The sequence below is a fragment of the Bos taurus genome, chromosome 4 (genome assembly GCF_002263795.3).
Source record: "Bos taurus isolate L1 Dominette 01449 registration number 42190680 breed Hereford chromosome 4, ARS-UCD2.0, whole genome shotgun sequence".
Lineage (NCBI taxonomy): Eukaryota > Metazoa > Chordata > Mammalia > Artiodactyla > Bovidae > Bos > Bos taurus.
Window position 1 is genome coordinate 80,892,503 of NC_037331.1, and position 19,931 is coordinate 80,912,433.

Consider the following 19,931-nt stretch of genomic DNA (forward strand, 5'->3'; position numbering starts at 1 on the left):
ATCTCAAGTAGAGCTGCTCAGTGTCTTGTAGTCACAAAGTCCATGTCATCACTTAACAATGATGTGTGTCTAAACAGAAAAAGCATAGAAGCACTTAACCCTAAGTCAAGGAGCCTGAGTTTTAAACCCATTTTCCGTTAAATAGCTGTGTGACCTTAGGTCCCTTAGGTGTTCTGGATCTGTTTCCTTATCAGGAAATAAAAGAGAATGAGCTATGTGAATGTTTTTCTACTGACTGTCAGGAGGTGGGGAGAGGATTATAGAATCAGGAGAGCTGCTTTTTCAGACCACACCTGCCTCTCCACACCACCCCTTCACACCCCATCCCTGTTAGCAAAAAGCATGATACTCCCATTCTCCCCTTAGCTGAGAACCACTAGACTGTATCAGGCTTCCCAGTGGCTCAACAATAAAGAACCCGTCTGTAGTGCAGGAGCCACAGGAGACACGGTTCAATCCCTGGGTTGGGAAGACCCCTGAAGGAGGAAATGGCAACCCACTCCAGTATTCTTGCCTGGAAAATCCCATGGACAGAGGAACTTGGTGGGCTATACAGCACATGGGGTCGCAAAGAGTCAGACATGACTGAAGTGACTTAGCATGCACTGGATTATATCATCTATCTCCAAGGCCCTTTACCACACTAAAATGTTAATACAGGATCTGAGAACTGGAAGAAAATCGAGAAATTCCCCAGTCACAAAACCAAGCCCAGAAGAACTTTTGATTCTAACCATAGTTAGATACAGCTGTGAAACTTTGGGGAGGTGTGAGGCTTTCCAAAGGGATTAACATTTTATTTAGCTGGGTGATGTGATGAAATATTTTATTATTCTCAATCTTCACCCTTCCCAGATTCCAGGCCCTTTTCAATGTGACTTTGTAGTTCCTGTCACTGGAATAGTACACTGAACCACCTGTTGGTGTTAGGTTTGGCCAGATGACTTGCCTTGATCAAAGGAATATTAGCAGGAGTGACATGAGCAGAGAGAGGCCTTAAATGTGCTTGTGAGATTTTGTTCTCTTGTGCTCTTTCCCCATGAGGAGAACTTGCACTTGGTAGCCACTCGTGTAAGGAGTCTAAGACATGTGCGGAGCAGACCTGCAACTTGGAACCCAACCTAACAAGTCTAGATGAACTGAATTCCAGCCAACCCACATTCACAAGAAGGAGAAATAAACACTTACTGTCATGTGAGATTTTGCATTTGGTAGTTATGCAGAATTTTTACAGCAGTAGGGTAATTCGGATAATAGTTCACCTATTTAATATTTTAGACCTCAACCTGTCCATTGTATTGTGAGAGTCTAAGGAAAAATCTCACCCTGTCACTCATATAAGTATTGATATACAAAAAACAAAAGTGTGATTACACGTCTATATAATAGTACATCTATATAATAGTACATCTGAAAAAGAGTCAGATGTAGTGGCAAAGATCTGCTATGAACAGAACCTATCCCTAGTGCTGAGTCAGAAGAGAAGTTAATGGCACCGGGCTGTTCATCCTATCTAAAATAACAATCAGCCAAATGTTGCAATTATGTTTATTTTATATAAAAATACCACCACATAAGATAATTTACCATGAAAAGCACACTTCATACTGAAGTAATATGTCCTAGTCAAAGTATTATATCAATTAACCGAATGAAGAGAAATAGGAGTATTTCGGTTATTATAATTTTACAAGTAATAAATATTTTTAAAATAACATTTTTGCAGCTTTTACAGTGAAACAAGATTTTCAGATAGGTATTAATTTTAAGATAAATTTACTGAAATATAAGAAGTAAAGTTTGCTTGGTTCTTTTTTTAAATATGTTTTTAATATACTAGTTTCCTTTGATAGCTCAGTTGGTAAAAAATCCGCCTGCAATGCAGAAGACCCCAGTTCGATTCCTGGGTTGGGAAGATCCTCTGGAGAAGGGATAGGCTAGCCATTTCAGTATTTTGGGGTTTCTCTTGTGGCTCAGCTGGTAAAGCATCTGCCTGCAATGCAGGAGACCTGGGTTCAATCCCTGGGTTGGGAAGATCCCCTGGAGAAAGGAAAGGCTACCCATTCCAGTATTCTGGCCTGGAAAATTCCACGGACTGTATAGTCTCCAGTGTCACAAAGAGTCGGCCACAACTGAGAGACTTTCACTTTCACTTTTCTGTCTTAGGAAATAATCTAAGGCATAGTGACCTAACAGCAACTGAATATTTACTTCATGATGTAGACCCTGTATGTGTGTGCTCAGTCACTCAGTCTTGTCTGACTCTTTGCAACACTACAGTCTGTAGCCCACCAGGCTCCTCTGTCCATGGGATTTTCCAGGCAAGAATACTGGAGTGGGTTGCCATTTCCTCCTCCGGGGTTAGACTCTTTAGGTACTTTAAATTAATGATCATTATATAGTGCTATGGACAAATTATATAAGAAATAACAGACTAGGCCAACAATGCCCTAAGCCCAGGCTATCCTCTGAAAGCGTCCTTGGAAAATGTAAACATAACTTTTACCACTTACCCTGAAAAGTGGTACTCTAAAAAAATTGCAACTATTAAAAACTCTTCAGTCAAGTTACGATTATTCATTCATTGATTTAAGAAACTCCCCACCATGTGCTCTGCACTGTGGGTGGAACTGAGAATAGAACAAGAGCCGACAGGGACTTCCCTGATGGTCCAATGGCTAAGACTCTGCGCTCCCAGTGTAGGGGGCCCAGGCTGGATCTCTGGTCATGGAACTAGATCCCACATATCTCAGCTATGATCCTGCATGCCACAACAGAGATCGAAGACCCTGCAAGCCACAAGTAAGACCTGGTGTAGTCAAATAAATAAATTTTTTTTTTAATAAAAGAAAAGAACAAAAGCCTGCAAGATAGTGGATGAGACAGACAAGAAAAGTGGCAAATACAAAATATGATCGACAACAGTCAACCCAACCTTCAGGGATCAAGAAAAAATGTCTGCACAGAAGCAATGACAACCAAGGTAAGATCTAAAGGGCAAAGAGAGAGTCACTGGGTGTGGCAGAGGATCAGGGTTTCAAGCAATGGGAACATCGTGTGTAAATGTTTTGCCGTGAGGGCGAGCATGGTGAATCTAGAAGATGCAAGTAATTCAGGTTCATATATTCTTTATGCTTTATGTTTTATGTTTTTCTGCCTAAACCATCTATGAAAATAAATGCTTGCCTCCCTTTACCTCTGGAGGTTCTCCTCCTACCTCATTGAAAATTCCTTCACAACCTCCTTCACTGTTTCATCATTATCTCCTAAACATCTACTACTTGGAATGCATCAGGCTCACACACTCACACTCTCCTTTTTCTGTCTACACTCACTCTATAAATGATCAAACACAGGTTTCAAATACGATGTATTTGTTCATAACTATAAAATTTTACATCTCCTGACAATTCGATCCAAGCAATTACCCTACATCTCCTCTTAGATACCTATAGCGATCTCAAGCTAGACTCTTGACATTCCAAATCCAAACTCTTGACATTCTCCCCACCAAAACATCTTTCCGCAGTCTCACTCAACTCTGTAAACAGCAATTTTTCTGATTGCTCAGGCCAAAACCTTAGAGTCATCTTTAACTCCAGTCTTTCTCTGATACATCCCATCCATCTGAGAACCTCATCTACTTTTCTCAAAAACCTTCAGAATTCTATCACTTTTCAACTAGCTTGCTATCACCCTAATTCCTAATTCAAGTCCCCATCATCTTTAGTCTGGACTATTTCAATAGTTTCATAACTATTCTTCCACTTCTACCCTGCACTCAACAATCTATTCTCAACATAGTAGCTAGAGTGATCCTTTTAAAAATACATCAGATTGTACCATTCCTCTGCTTAAAACTCTCTATTATCTTACAAACTCACTCAAAGTAAAAGCCTAATTCTTTAAGAGCAGTCCACAAGTCTTTACTAGCCACCGTGCCTCTTATTTTCTTTCTGTTACATTTTCCTTCATTTACTGTTTCGGCCCTCCTTGCAGGCCCTCAAATATGCCCAATGCAGTCTCAGCTCAGGTCCTTTGCACTTGCTGGTCCCTTTGCCTGAAACCCTCACTGCCAACATCTATATGATTCACTCCTTTATTTCATTCAAGTCTCTGCTTAAATGTTCCCATTATCAATGAAGCCTTGTCTCACCTCCCAGTATAAAACAGACTATCCTTCCCTCATCTCCCTTGTCCTATTTGTCTCTAGACTCAACTACAAAAAAAACAAAACACAAAAGAGAATCTGTTTACTTATTTAATATCTCCCTAACCTAGAATGTAAATCTGCCGTAGAGCATGAATATGTGTTACTCACTGCTGTATCTCGGAACCTTAGAATACTGCCTGGGGGATCACAGACTTGCAGTAAATATATTTGGTGGATGAATTAATAAAAGCTGAAAATATTATCAATTATTCTCATAAATGCTATCACTATAACTTTATATTTTAAGAATAATTTTTAATACTATATCCCTAATTAATAGTTAAGTGCTTATAAACTATGTAAAGATAACTAATTCAATATTTTTCCCTTTAGCCTAAAGACATAAACACACACACACAGTTCACCACCAAGAGCTGAACAATGTAGAATACTTTATAGCACTCTTTTCCTTTACTTGGCTTAGTACCTTTGAATATATTGAAATGATATGTTGAGTTCCTATGCTATCTTAGAGCCAATGAATATTTCACCTGTAATTCTACATATGAGTTAATAATAGTACTCTGTTGGTAATTGCCAAATTTCTATAGAAAAATTTCCTGTAAAGAATCTGCCTGCAATGCAGGAGACCAGGGTTCGATCCCTGGGTCTAGAAGATTCCCTGGAGAAGGGAATGGCAACCCACTCCAGTATTCTTGCTTAGAAAACCCCATGGACAGAGGGGCCTGGTGGGTTGTCCATGGGGTTGCAAAGAGTCGGACACAACTGAGCAACTAACACTTTCACAGGCAGACAAATTCACAGAAGAAATACAAACAGCCAGTAAATATATGAAAATTGTTCATTTGCATTAATGTTCTTTAATGATTAATTTTCAACAACCTAAAATGGCTTGGCAGGGAAGGAGAGCAGAACCACTTTGAGAAAACCAGTGCTAGTGAGAGGTTTCTTATGTACAGAAAGACACAGAACCTGGAAAAGCTCCTCACTGACAAGGGTGTGGGGTGGAAATACCTGTGATGGAACAGTAGACAATGTGAGGTGCAATCTCGTCTATATCTTCATAGCCCAGCCCCATCGCAGACAGTTTGCCAGGGACATAGTTCTCTACAAATACATCACAAACAGCCGCAAGCTGAAGGAAGAAATGAAGACAAGTCAGACTTAAGGGACTCCCTAACTTTCAACAAATCCCCACATGAATTCTGATTTCAGTAAACACAATTATCCTCACTTTCTAAAAGCTCAGAAAAATCACAGGAAAAGTAGAATTACAAGGTGTAATTAGATAGACGTGAAGGCTCTAATCAACTACTTGAGGTATGACTGTCAATTAAACAATGGCTATTAAAATGTTCAGTTAATACCATAGTGTTAAGTGGATTCTGCTTACATTAAATGTAAGAAATATCTAGGCTGTGTGGTCTGTCCAAGTATATTCTCAGAAATTTTAAAAATTAGACTATAAGGACATAAAATACATGAAAAATATCTTTTAACTCCTTTAAAACTAAACACGTCTTTACAACCCTATCCTTATTCTTATCCTTACTTATCCTTATATTACATGATACATTACATCATTACAACATGTACATATTGGCACCTAACACTTGTAAACTCTTGTCAATTGCTTTCACACTTTCCAGATGCTTCCTTCCCAAAGAGTTTTAAATGTATTTAATGAATGACTAAAAAAAAAATGCTAAACTATAATTCAGTAAATCAATAACTGTCAGAAACAAGACCCCAATTTTGATTCCCAGATTACTAATATATGAAATAGAGGAAAACAAACCACTGAAACCTTAAACTTCTTTTCAAAATCTCAGTTGTGACTACGTATCTTCTGAAAATATCACAAAAATTGTACGAGGTCATATAGAAAAATTCATGACATAATTCTTAACCATATCCAAGTGCCTAATAACTATTCAACAATTTTTTAATTGCCATGTAACATAGATACATTCTCACACACACAAACTAATGAAATAGAATAAGTCTGGGCCAGGGTAGACAAACTTTTTTCCATAAAATATCAAACAACAAATACTTTAGCCTTTCCAGGCCACATACATTCCCTGTCACATATTTATTTTTCTTTAATGATCTTTAACAATGTAAAATTCATGCTTAGTCCATGGGCTATGCAAAACAAGTCGGACTTGGTCCACAGTCTGCCAACCTCTGCTCTAGATGGAAAATAACTGAATTTACATAAACTTTAGATGGAAATGTAAATAAATGGACTGCCTATTTGTTATGTTGTCAACAAATTTGGAGTGGATACATGGAACTATTTGACTTAACAAAACTTAGGGAGAGGGGATCTTAGGAGGCATCTCAGGGAAATAAGCTGTCATCCTCCAGATCTCCTGAAACAGAGGTACTGGAGATCCAAGTGACCACCTGTCAGAAAAGGAATGATAAATACATTAAGATACAGGACAGAGAAGAACAGATTCCAGGTATGCACTCCAAATCTCAAGCCATACAGACATCCTTTCCAAATTTCAGGTGCCAATTAACTTTTGAGATGCTTCTCACATGGGCAGTATGCTCCAGGGACAGCCCAAGTTGAGATGTGTTTATTTACTGTTAATGATTCTAACAATTCTACCAAGTATTGCTTGGGAAATGTGGGGGGAGAGTGGGTGTTAGTGTAAATAAAACACAAGGCTACAGTTACACTTCAATTTGTTCCACATACTGTTCTGAGTTTCTGTCTACTACTTACAAAGCTCTCCTGTGGGCGCTAAAGAAAACAAATGACATCAAATACACCTAGGCTTCTATACCAGTCATCTCCTGGCTGCAGAACTTGAATGGCACATATTAACAGTATAGTAGGCGATGGCACCCCACTCCAGTACTCTTGCCTGGAAAATCCCATGGATGGAGGAGCCTGGTAGGTTGCAGTCCATGGGGTCACTAAGAGTCGGACACGACTGAGCGACTTCACTTTGACTTTTCACTTTCATGCATTGGAGAAGGAAATGGCAACCCACTCCATGTTCTTGCCTGGAGAATCCCAGGGATGGGGGAGCCTGGTGGGCTGCTGTCTATGGGGTCACACAAAGTCAGACACAACTGAAGTGACTTAGCCTTAGCCGTACAGTACCTTATGCAAATGACATTTGATAAATTATTTTTAATTTTAAAAACTCTGTGTGTTCCTCAAAAAGTTAAACACTGAATTACCATATGACCCAAAGATGCCATTCCTAGGTAAATACCACAAATATTTGAAAGCAGGGACTTGAACAGGTACTTATATCCAAATGTCCATTGCAGCATTATTCACAATAGCCAAAAGGTGGAAACAACCTAAGTAGTTATCAATAGACAAATGTTCCCATCCATAAAGTCAAATATTTTTCAGTCATACAGAGGAACAAAGTTCTAATACATGTTACAACATGGATGAAACTTGAAAACATTATGCTAAGTAAAATTAACCAGACACAAAAGTACACATATTGTATGATTTCACTTACATGAAATTTCTAAAATAGGCAAGTTCATAAAGACAGAAAGTAAATTAGAGGTTATCAGAAGCTGAGGGAGACGGGAGTGAAAAATTATTGTTTAATGGATACAGAGTTTGTTTGGGGTAATGAAACATATGGGAAATACATAACAGTGACGGTTATACTACATTATGAATGTAATCAGTGCTACTGAATTGTGTGGTACAAATGGTTAAACCACATTTTTATGTTATATATGTTATACCACAATAAAAATTATTTTTGTAGGGCATTTGTATTTTTAGATTTAAAGTTTTGTAAGGTATTTGTATTTTTAGATTTCTATAGGATCATAAGTTATATTTCAAATCACATAAAATAGTCAGATGAATCACAAATTCATCTGAATTTGGTGAATTCAGATGATTCATCAACTTTCAACTTGATTTGATCAATTTTCAATAAGACAAGAAAATAAATGTAATGAATAAGCTATGCTAATAGAAAAGTATTCAGAATGGATAAAGTAAACAAAAAAATTTTAAAAACCAATATACATAATATTATGTTTATCGGAAGAAATGAGCATACAAGGACATAAAGAGATTTTATATTATATGCTAAAATAGTGATCTTTTGCCCATGAACAGACATTACTTGTGTAACAATAGAAAAAAAAATTAAGCTAAAAAGAGCTGTGCTCTAAAAAGAGTCAGTAGTCTGACTCTATAAAGTTATAAGAAAAATACAGAAAAGTTGAGTTTAGGAGCTAAAGAGTTCTACTGATAAAGATGCCCAGTAACTTTTTAAAAAATGTTTATTTATTTATTTGGTTGTGCCAGATCTTAGTTACAGCACATGGGAACTTCTGTCTGCAACCTGTGGGCTTTTTTAGTTGTGGCATCCAAACTCTTAGTTGTGGCATGTGGGATCTCGTTCCCTAAGTAGGCCTCCCTGCACTGAGAGTGCAGAATCTTAGCCACTGGGCCACCAGGGGAGTCCCCCAGTAGCTTTTATTATTACGCAAGATTTCAATACGTATGCATTTGATATTTAATGGTAAAATATCCCTGGAAAAGTACATAGCACATAAGTTATTCTTTTCTCCATTTTATAAACATTTCTTTTAAATAAATGTATACTAGCTATTCGGAGAAGGCAATGGCACCCCAATCCAGTACTCTTGCCTGGAAAATCCCATGGATGGAGGAGCCTGGTGGGCTGCAGCCCATGGGGTCGCTAGGAGTCGGACACAACTGAGCGACTTCACTTTCACTTTTCACTTTCATGCATTGGAGAAGGAAATGGCAACCCACTCCAGTGTTCTTGCCTGGAGAATCCCAGGGATGGGGGAGCCTGCTGGGCTGCCGTCTATGGGGTCGCACAGAGTCGGTCACAACTGAAGCGACTTAGCAGCAGCAGCAGCATACTAGCTATTTTCTAGATACTGATTCTTGGTGAGTCTGCCATATGACATATTCTCCTTCTCTCTCTGTTTTGAGAGAACTCATTTCAAGAACAGGTATGTTCCCTAAAGTATTAGCTAAGGCATTTGTTAAAATTCTAAACAGTGCAGTGCTGAAATCAGACACATCAGAAATCACCCTGAGTTTTATGGATCTCCACACTGTCTACAAGGTTTATACAAGTCAACTGCTTCAGTGGAGACCAAACATTTATCACATTTCCCTGATGTAAGAATTTACTACAAAATAAAGTGAGAGGGAAAAACAACTTAGTCCTAGTTTTACTGGTGATCACCTCTTCCTCACTGAGGTGTTCACAAATCAACTAATAATCTATTCTAGATTTTGCCCACAATAAAAAAAAAAAAAGCACAATTTTGCATGTTGGAGAAGCCATCATCCTTTTCATTTCTTCTGGGAAAAAAAAATCTTCTTTCCACTCACATTAAAAAAAATTAAAATCAATTGAAATACCAGATACTTAATTCTGAGTTGTTTTCATTAGATATAATTTAGGAACACATTGGAGGAACAAGACAAGGAATAAAGGGGAATAATGATAATAATTTAACTACATTTATCTGTTTAAAAAAACCATAAATTTTAAATGTACCTCCAAGGATGTTATTACTCATACGAGATGTATTCTACAAACACACACTCTATCCCTGAGCTCTACCCCCAGGAGATATCTTCTGAAGGATTTAAAGGCAAAGTTTCATGATGTCTTCTACTTACTTTGAAATGTAAATCAAAACTACAGTGAGGTATCACCTCACACCAGTCAGAATGGCCATCACCAAAAAAAGCTACAAACAATAAATGCTGGAAAGGATGTGGAGAAAAGAGAACCCTCTCACACTGTTGGTGAAAATGTAACCTGATATAGTATGGAGATTCCTTTAAAAAACTAAGAATAAAACTACCATATGACCCAGCAATCCCACTACTGGGCATATACCCTGAGAAAATCATAATTGAGAAAGACACATGTACCCCAATGTTCACTGCAGCATTATTTACATAGACAAGACTTGGGAGCAACCTAGATGTCCATCAACAGGTGAATGAAAAAATAAGTTTGGTACATATAAACAATGGTATATTACTCAGCCATAAAAAGGAATGAATTGAGTCAGTTCTAGTGAGGTGGATGAACCTAAAGCCTGTTATGCAGAGTGAAATAAGTCAGAAAGAGAAAAACAAATACTGAAAAAAATTCCATAATGAATATATATGGAATCTAGAAAAATGGTACTGATGAACCTGTTTGCAGGGCAGGAATAGAGACAGAGATGGAGAGTAGACTTGTGGACAGAGTCCACAAGGAGAAGGAGAGGATAGGATGACTTGAAAGAGTAGTGCTGAAACATATACATTACCATATGTAAAACATATACATTACCATATGTAAAACATATGGTAATGTTTTACATATGAGAGCTAGTGGGAAGTTGCTGTATAACACAGGGAACTCAACTCGGTGCTCTATGACAACTTAGAGAGGTGGGATGGAGGTGGGAGGGAGGTTCGAGAGGGAGGAGACATATGTATACTCACAGCTGATTCATGTTGCTGCATGGCAGAAACCAACACAACATTATAAAGCAATTGCTTGTGGTGTTTGTTCACTCCATAAGACATATCTGACCCTTTGCAACCCCATGGACTAGACCACACCAGGCTTCCCTGTCCCTCACTATCCCCCAGAGTTTGCACAAGTTCATGTCCATTGAGCTGGTGATGCTATCCAACCATCTCTTCCTCAATTATCCTCCAATTAAAAATAAATAATTTTAAAAGGAATTTGGATTAAAGAGGAGAGAAAAATAATAAAAGCTGTCATTCACCGATGGAAAACAAATTTTAAGAATTCATTGTACTATTCCTGCAACTTTTCTGTATGTTTGAATTTTTCCTGATAAGATTTTAGGGGAAAATAAGACCCATGACACTGCTCTACTGGCCATGATTCATACTCACAACACGGATATAAAACTTATGAATGGTATAACTAGCTGAAAGCAATAGATTTAAGACCCAAGAAAATCTATTTAAGTTTAATTACTTGAAATGTACTTCATTGTTATCAATCAGATCTGAAGAGAAACCCTGCCCATAAAGTTACAATTTAAACCTATCACAGTATGCTGGAAGACATAGGCAGTATCCAAAGAGAGTAAGAAAGACACCTCAGCAAATTCTTTTCTTTTGGTTAGAAGCATACATGCAGGCCTAAAATACTCTAATGTACACTGATGTCTTGAGAGCAAGAGCTATGAATTCCATCTAACACTTTAGATGGAAAAAGCACATCTAACACTTTAGATGAATAACTTTAATGAACTTGTAAAGTATTTTTTAAATCAAGTCTGAAATATTCACAATTCAGGATAAAATATCAGAATATTCTCTCAGTAAGTCACTTCAGTCACTCAGTCGTGTCCAACTCTTTGCAACCTGATGGACTGCAGCACACCAGGCTTCCATGTCCATTAGAATCTCCTGGAGTTTGCTCAAACTCATGCCCATTGAGACAGTGATGCCATCCAACCATCTCATCCTCTGTCGTCCACTTCCCCTCCTGCCTTCGATCTTTCTCAGCATCAGGATCTTTCCCAATGAGTCTGCTCTTTGCATCAGGTGCCCAAAGTTTTGGAGTTTCAGCTTCAGCATCAGTCCTTCCAATGAATATTCAGGACTGATCTCCTTTAGGATTGACAGGTTTGATCTCCCTGCAGTCTAAGGGACTCTCAAGAGACTTCTCCAACACCTCAGTTCAAAACCATCAATTCTTCCATGCTTTCTTCATAGTCCAACTCTCACATCCATACATGACTACTGAAAACACCATAGCTTTGACTAGACGGACCTTTGTTGGCAAAGTAATGTCTCTGCTTTTTAATATGCTGTCTAGGTTGGTCGTAGCTTTTCTTCCAAAGAGCATCTTTTAATTTCATGGCTACAGTCACCATCTGCAGTGATTTTGGAGCCCCCAAAATAAAGTCTTTCACTGTTTCCATTGTTTCCCCATCTATTTGCCAAGATGTGATGGGACCAGATGCCATGATCTTAGTTTTCTGAATGTTGAGTTTTAACCCAATATTTTCACTCTCCTCTTTCACTTTCATCAAGAGGCTCTTTAGTTCTTCTTCACTCTCTGCCATAGGGTGGTGTCATCTGTGTATCTGAGGTTATTGATATTTCTCCCGGCAATCTTGATTCCAGCTTGTGCATCATCCAGCCCGCAATTTCACAGGATGTACTCAGAATATAAGTTAAGTAAGCAGGGTGACGATATACAGCCTTAACAGACTCCTTTCCCAGTTTGTAACCAGTCTGTTGTTCTATGTCCAGTTCTAACTGTTGCTTATTGACCTGCATACAGATCTCAGGAGGCAGGTAGGGTGAGCTGATATTTCCATATCTTTAAGAATTTTCCACAGTTTATTGGAATCCACACAGTCAAAGGCTTTGGCATAGTCAATAAAACAGAAGTAGATGTTTTTCTGGAACTCTCTTGCTTTTTTGATGATCCAATGGATGTTGGCAATTTGATCTCTGGTTCCTCTGCCTTTTCTAAATCCAGCTTGAACACCCGGAAGTTCACAATTCAAGTACTGTTAAAGCCTGACTTGGAGAATTTTGAGCATTACTTTACTAGCATGTGAGATGAGTGCAATTGTGAGATAGTTTGAGCATTCTTTGGCATTGCCTTTTTTTGTGATCGCAATGAAAAGCTAATGCTTAATGAGAGCTAACTATGCAGGCACCCTTCTATACATTTTATACATATTCATTCAATTCTAACAACCCTAAGAAGTGGGTTGGAGAAGGCAATGGCACCCCACTCCAGTACTCTTGCCTGGAAAATCCCATGGACGGAGGAGCCTGGTAGGCTGCAGACCATGGGGTCTCGAAGAGTCGGACACGACTGAGAGACTTCACTTTCACTTTTTCCTTTCATGCATTGGAGAAGGAAATGGCAACCCACTCCAGTGTTCTTGCCTGGAGAATCCCAGGGACAGGGGAGCCTGGTGGGCCACCGTCTATGGGGTTGCACAGAGTCGGACACTACTGAAGCGACTTAGCAGCAAGAAGTGGGTATTATTGGACTTCTCTGGCAGACCAGTGATTAAGACTCTGCGCTTCCACTGCATGGGTCACAGGTTTGATCCGTGGTCAGGGAACTAAGACCCCACATGCCACTCATCCCTATATATATAAAATAAAAACCTTTTAAAAAGTAGTTATTATTATTGCCCTCATTTTACAAATAAGGCAACTGATACATAAAGAAGTAACCTGTTGAAGTCACATGGCTAGAAATTAAAGAAGGCAGGATTTAAATTCTAGAAGAGAACACTAAAATATGCCCCTAACCACTGTGCTTCCCTGTCCCCTCAAGGAAAGATGCCAAGATCAGGTCTGGACACATTAACCATCTGAATAAATGTTAGAAAAAGACTGGGCTCTACAGTGATGTAGACCCAGGGTTCAAATTTCAGCTCTTCCCTTTATCAGTTCTGTGATCTTTAGACAATCATTCAAGCCCCTTGAGACCCATTTTGCCTCTTGTGAAAATGAGGCTATAATATGTCATTTTCAAAACAAATTATGAAGATTTAAGAAAATAATATTAGCAAAGTGCCCAGGCCTAAAATCTGATGCAAAGGAGGCACTCAGTCAATAGACAACAGCACCATAACTAAACACTCTGACACCATGGAGATGTCATACACAATATACCAGAAAGTATAAAGCAAGTCATACTTACTGTAAAAGCAGTTAAACTGTTGAACTGCAAGGAGATCAAACCAATCAATCCTAAAGGAAATCAGTCCTGAATATTCATTGGAAGAACTGAGGCTGAAGCTGAAACTTCAATACTTTAGCTACCTGATGGGAAAAGCCAACTAGTTAGAAAGTTGGCTAAGAAGGCAGGAGGAGAAGGGGACGACAGAGGATGAGATGGTTGGATGGCATCACCGACTCAAGGTATATGAGTTTGAGCAAGCTCCGGGAGATGAAGGACAGGGAAGCCTGGCATGCTGCTGTCCATGGGTTTGCAAAGAGTCCAACACAACTGAGTGACTGAACAGCAACAAACTCTTCAAAGACATCTAGAGCAAAATTTCAGACTGCCAACAAAATCATGTTTTAAACACTTTAACTCTGATATTCAAATCCCTAATTACAACCCAGGGCGTAAGATGCCTTCTACAGAGCATACTGTACCTCTTTGACGATTTTCACCCCTTTTGGATCCTTGATATTAACAGCTATACTCTAAAAATTAAAAATAAGCATATTAAAATAATATCATAAAGATGTTTCTTTATGATAAAGAAAAATTACTGACAGTTCACTAAGAGAGCCATTCATATCATCAATTCTCTTCTTAAAGTAAATGTATTTTCCTCAGAAAGAAACATTTAAATCATTTTTACTGATTTTATTTGCAATTTGGATATGTTAAAATGATAGCAAGGATTACAGTAAAATAATTTCAAATAATGATCCCAAATATAAATAATAAGCAATCTCCAAAAGAATAACAAACATAAAAGAATCAAGTGATTTCTCTCCTTAATAAAATTATTTCCATTCAAAATCATTATAAATTCTCACAATATGTTTTAAGTTAGTAGAAAAGGAAAATAAAGAGGTCTACTGTTTCTATTTGGTAACTGGCAAATGAATAGAATAAAACCTCACTTCTTGAAAATATTACTTATATCCACAAAAAAAAAAGGGTAGAAATAAACGAGCCACAATGCTATCAAAAGTTTTGTTACTACAAGACGATTATAGAAAGAAAGCAAAAAGGGGGTAATATTCTTACTTTTTTATTTCGGTTAACACTGAGAAAATAAGTACTTTCTGTCCCCACAAAAGGTGGACCCCAAGTTCGTGTATCATCACCAGCTCCTGAAAATAACAGCATGAGCTATTTTAACCTTGGAACATCACGAGACATTTCAAACCAACAAATTTACTCATTCACACGTTCACAGATGACTACTAAGATCAGCTTAGTTCAGTGGAATTAGCAACCTAAAGGAGCCATGGGAGCTTGTTAGAACTGCCCAAATTCTTTCCCTGTTCATGTAAATCACTCCCATAATTTCTTTCACTAAAACCCAACCCTGAAAGTAAAAATCCAGAACAGAATATCCAAATGCCTTAAGATATATAAACAGCAAGTCTGAAGGGAAAAAATTACTCTCCTTGTTTGATTCAACAAACAAGTCAGCTCTTTCAGTGTTTTTGGCATTAAATGTGCAAACAAAGTGTTAGGTCTGTAAAGGATTTTTGTTATATATAATTCAAATCAGAAAAATGATAAGTAAGTCTTTATAAAGTGGTATTTGAGGCTAGGTATAAAATAATGATAAATAAATCTATTTTTTAAAATCCTGCAGTAATAAATCAGAAAAAGCAAAATAAGCAATTGAGTAGCAAATGTAAATAATTTAAAATACTAGCTTAGAATAAAATTTCAAGGTCTTGCTTCAAAGTAAAATGTTTAAAACCATCAAAAATAGGGTATTTTCTTTGAGACATCTACGTCAAATGACCTGAAAAGTACTTATGTTTGATTCAAAGACAACACTATAGAGTTACAGAAAAAAGTTTTCTTTGCACAAAAAGCAAACAATGTAGATGGAACAGAGAAGGTGAATTAACAATTAATAGGCACAAATTATATCACTTAAATTTAAAAATGTATAAGTTCAATTAAATATAGATACTAGAAACTAATCACTACCTAAGCATTACTAGCCCGTCCAATAAGAGATAATTTGTGAGTATGGGCTAAAGTTTAAATTCTAATCTCATTTAAATGATATTGTTAATTTATTAGGCCATTAAACTTTACCCACTGAAACTGATAAAGAAAAACAGACACAGCCTTTTAGAAAACAAAACAGATGCTAAACAATAGACTCCTTGATTTAAAAAGAAAAACAAAAAGGGAAAAAACCTCACAAGAGAAGGGGAGAGAACAAGAGGAAATAAGAAGCATTAGTTCTAACGGGGGGATGAACTGGAAACAACACAAAGCAATAAATGCTAAGTATCAAACTGAACACATGTTCAAAACATCAGGGGGAAAAACAAAGTGCAAGAATCCACAAAAACAACCTCCCAGGAATAGACCAGTTAGAGTCTTCATGGAAAATGTATGTGTGAATATGAATCTCCAAGACCAGCCAGGACCTCCCAGAGTCGGGAGACAGTCCAGCCACTTCTATTTTTCTGAAGGTCTCAATACATTAAAAAAAAAAATTTTTAAGGAAGCAACATCAAGATAAGGTTTAAATTAGCTTATTTTAAATGATCACATTCATCTCTGATCACATTCATCTCTCGGGTGGAGATAATGTCAGAAATCTAAATTGGAGGCCCACATGGCTTTCCTGGGGGGCTTCCCCAGTGGCTCATCAGTTAAAAAAATCTGCCTGCAATGGAGGAGATGCAGGTTTGATCCCTAAGTCAGGAAGATACCCTGTAGGAGGGCACAGCAACCCACTCCAGTATTTCTGTCTGGACAATCTCATGGATAGAGGAGTCTGGCGGTCTATATAGTCCAAGGGGTTGCACAGAGTCAAATACAACTGAAGCAATCAAGCATGCACGCACACATGGTTTCCCTACCGGACCTGTCCCTAGTGTATGCTGTTGGTGGTGGTGGTGGTGGTGGTGTTTAGTTGCTAAGTCTTATCCAAGTCTTTTGCAAGCCCATGGACTGCAGCCCATCAGGATCCTCTGTTCATGGGATTTCCCAGGCAAGAATACTGAAGTAAGTTACCATTTCCTTCTCCAGGGGATCTTCCCAACCCAGGGATCAAACCCACATCTCCTGCATGTGGTAGACTCTTTACCACTGAGACACCAGGGAAGCCCATCCCTAGTATATAATCTCTAGTATACAAACCAGGGTTTAAGAGAAGCAGAAAGTGAGTGCTAATGGCACATGAAAGGTTAAAGGTCACAAGCTTGTAAAACTAGCAATTTGAGAAACATGTTTTATTTGACCCACACACTATTTAAAGTTTTTAACTATCTGCCATGATTTCAAAATCCAGAAGCAGTATATAAAAATTCAGACTTCTTTTTTTAAATGATATTTGAAAATATTCATTCATTCAGAAAAGATTTATTGGGTGCCTACTAGATCACAAGCACCACTGTCTGCAGAGCAGACACAGGGCATCATCCTACTTCATTCATTTAGGTTACCTGCCTGGCCCTGTCAGCACACAGTTTACACTCATCAACAAACTCGAAAAAAAGGAGAAAAAAACATACTTAAGCTTGATATGTTCTTTGATTACTCAAGTAAGAACAATCTAAGTCCCAAGTCAGAAAACTACAGCCAAATTTAATTCAGAAACTAGAGAAAGTGGAAGTGTGAAAATGCTAGTTGCTCAGTCGTGTCTGACTCTTTGTGACCCCATGGACTGTAGCCTGCCTGGTTCCTCTGTCCATGGAATTCTCCATGCAAGAACACTGGAGTGGGTAGCCATTCCCTCATCCAGGGGATCTTCCCAACTCAGGGATCGAACCCAGATCTGCACTGCAGGCAGATTCTTTACTGTCTAAGCCACCAACCAAATTTAATTTAAGAAGTGGAGAAGTGGACACTAAAAAAGACTAACTCTCTACTAAAATTTGAAAATACTGCCAAATCACTTTACCCTCATGTCTGTTGAATAATTATCTCAGAAAAACAAAATATATGAACATTAAAATGTGCTGAGCAGAAGGGTTAAAGGAAAGAGAGAAATTAGTTAGGAAAAGAGCAATGAACACCTGCTAGGAAAAAAGTTTGATGCCTAGTGTGTAGCTATGGGACTTAATAAAGTTCTAAATAAGGAAAGGGTCCCCCGGGGTGGAAAGGGAAAAAATAACAAAGGAGAAACAGGTCTAAGCAAATAGGGAAGAGTGATTTCTAAAATTCATAAAAATACAGTCATTCCTTCATTATCCTCGAGGGTTCCAGCACCAACGAGGACTCCAAAATTGGCGGATGCTCAAGTCCTACAACTGGCCCTCTATACCCACAGGTACAGTACCCCCAATTCTACCAAACACAGATCATTAAAGTTCACAAGTCCACAGACTCAAGCAACAAGACACAAAGGGCCAACTGTACAAATACTTAACGTAGAGACCAAGGGAAATAGCAAGAGAAATTAGATTGACTGTTCTGCCTGTAAATGGAAGACCCCATGGCTGAATTAGAAAGTATGTGGCATTGAAACTGGACAGCAATTCGGTAATTAGAAGTTTTGTGGTAACTGTTAAACAAAGAAAGAAAAAAACATGTTCAGCTAGAAACTGAACGTTATTCAGCGTGTATCCAGCAATGACCAAAAGCAATAAATATCACGGACTGGATAAACGAAGCACTATTTCTGGAAAGCAGGATTTATCAGGCTCTTCTATCACCTGGAGCCTGACAAAGGCAGGGTCAGAAAAAATGTAATATAAAATATGTAATATTTCTCATGCTGATCACAGAATCTTCTGCTAACTGCTTGGGCCTCCTAAGAAGATTTAGCAGAAAGTTGAATCTTCCAGATCAGGTATTCAACTTTATAACGTTTAATCACTTACAGTGAATTCATATGTTGACATAATTGCAATCTAGTCTCTTATGGGTCTGATAGAAACATGCACAGTATTCAAGAAGGCTGGACCATTTTCACTGATTTGGGAATTCTGTTCCAAATCCATAAGCATCAGATTTTTTTTTTTTTTTTTGCCATGGTACATGGCATATGGGATGTGGAATCTTAGTTCCTGGATCAGGGATCAAACCAGTGCCCCCTTCAATAGAAGCACAGAATTCTGACTATCAGACCACCAGGGAAGTCCCAGCATCAGATCTTGAAAGATAAATAATAACGCTGATTTTTGAAACCTTCCAAAACAAGCTGTTTATGAGACGATGCAGAGAACGTGGACTCCTGGTTTAAGTGCTTATTAGAGAGAAAGGGAAGGTAACACGACACTTTTCTAAGTAGCTTCATCAACAGCAACATGAATTAAACATCAAAGAGTTGAGAAGGCACCAAATAAGAGTGAGAGTTATGCACCCAGTATAGGTTTAATTGGTGGACAAAGGGAAGAGAAGAAAGGAAAGTTGTCAGATGAAAAACATAAAAGTAAAGAATTCATCTTACCTTCAGTGTTTTTTCTTCAAAATATTTAAAAGTATGAAATGGGAAAATGTTTCTTTTATTAGAAATAGAAAATAATGACTTAGGTTGGGGTATTTGGGTTCCTTTTGGAAGGACTTTGATTCCTTTTCTTCCTCCTTCTTCTACAACCTATTTCTCCCCTCTTCCCTTCCCCTGGTCCCTGGCTCCCTTTCATCCCGCAGTGAGGGAAGTGGCCAGGCTCACTCGAACCTCAGTGTCAGCAGCAATTCTTGTGTGGGCTCAAGAGGACCAGGATCAGAGATGAATGTCCCAACACTCCTTACTAGCTGTGTGACCGTGGACAAATCCCTTCATCTCTCTGGGTCTCTGTGTCCTTATTTATAATCTAGGAATAATAGCAGGTGACAGGTTGTTGGAAAGATTGAATAAATTAATATAGGCAAAGTGCTTAGAACAGTGCCCGGCACTAAATGTCATTAGCATCGCTGTTATCATATTGCATGTCAGTTTACCAGTGTGCTTAGTCACTCAGTCATGTCCAACTCTTTGTGACCCCATGTGCTGTAACCCACCAGGCTCCTCTGTCCATGGGGATGCTCCAGGCAAGAATACTGGGGTGGGTTGCCATGTCCTCCTCCTGGGG

The 19,931-nt window shown here is 38.3% G+C and overlaps 1 protein-coding gene across 14 annotated transcripts in view; it reads right to left on the minus strand.

Moving 5' to 3' along the window:
• SUGCT (succinyl-CoA:glutarate-CoA transferase) overlaps nucleotides 1-19,931 on the minus strand; it is an 875,539-nt gene that overhangs the window by 839,072 nt on the left and 16,536 nt on the right. For 13 of the 14 annotated variants that reach the window (XR_009494110.1, XR_009494109.1, XM_059885353.1 and 10 more), the window contains 3 exon segments: nucleotides 14,959-15,044; nucleotides 14,352-14,402; nucleotides 5,189-5,309 (listed from right to left, as the gene is read on the minus strand). The exons of the other annotated variant lie outside the window; for it this stretch is intronic. Coding sequence is in view for 11 of the 13 variants with exons in the window: in XM_059885353.1 (XP_059741336.1) it covers nucleotides 5,189-5,309; nucleotides 14,352-14,402; nucleotides 14,959-15,044 (258 nt within the window). In the remaining 2 variants the exon portion in view is untranslated. 14 annotated transcript variants of the gene reach the window in all.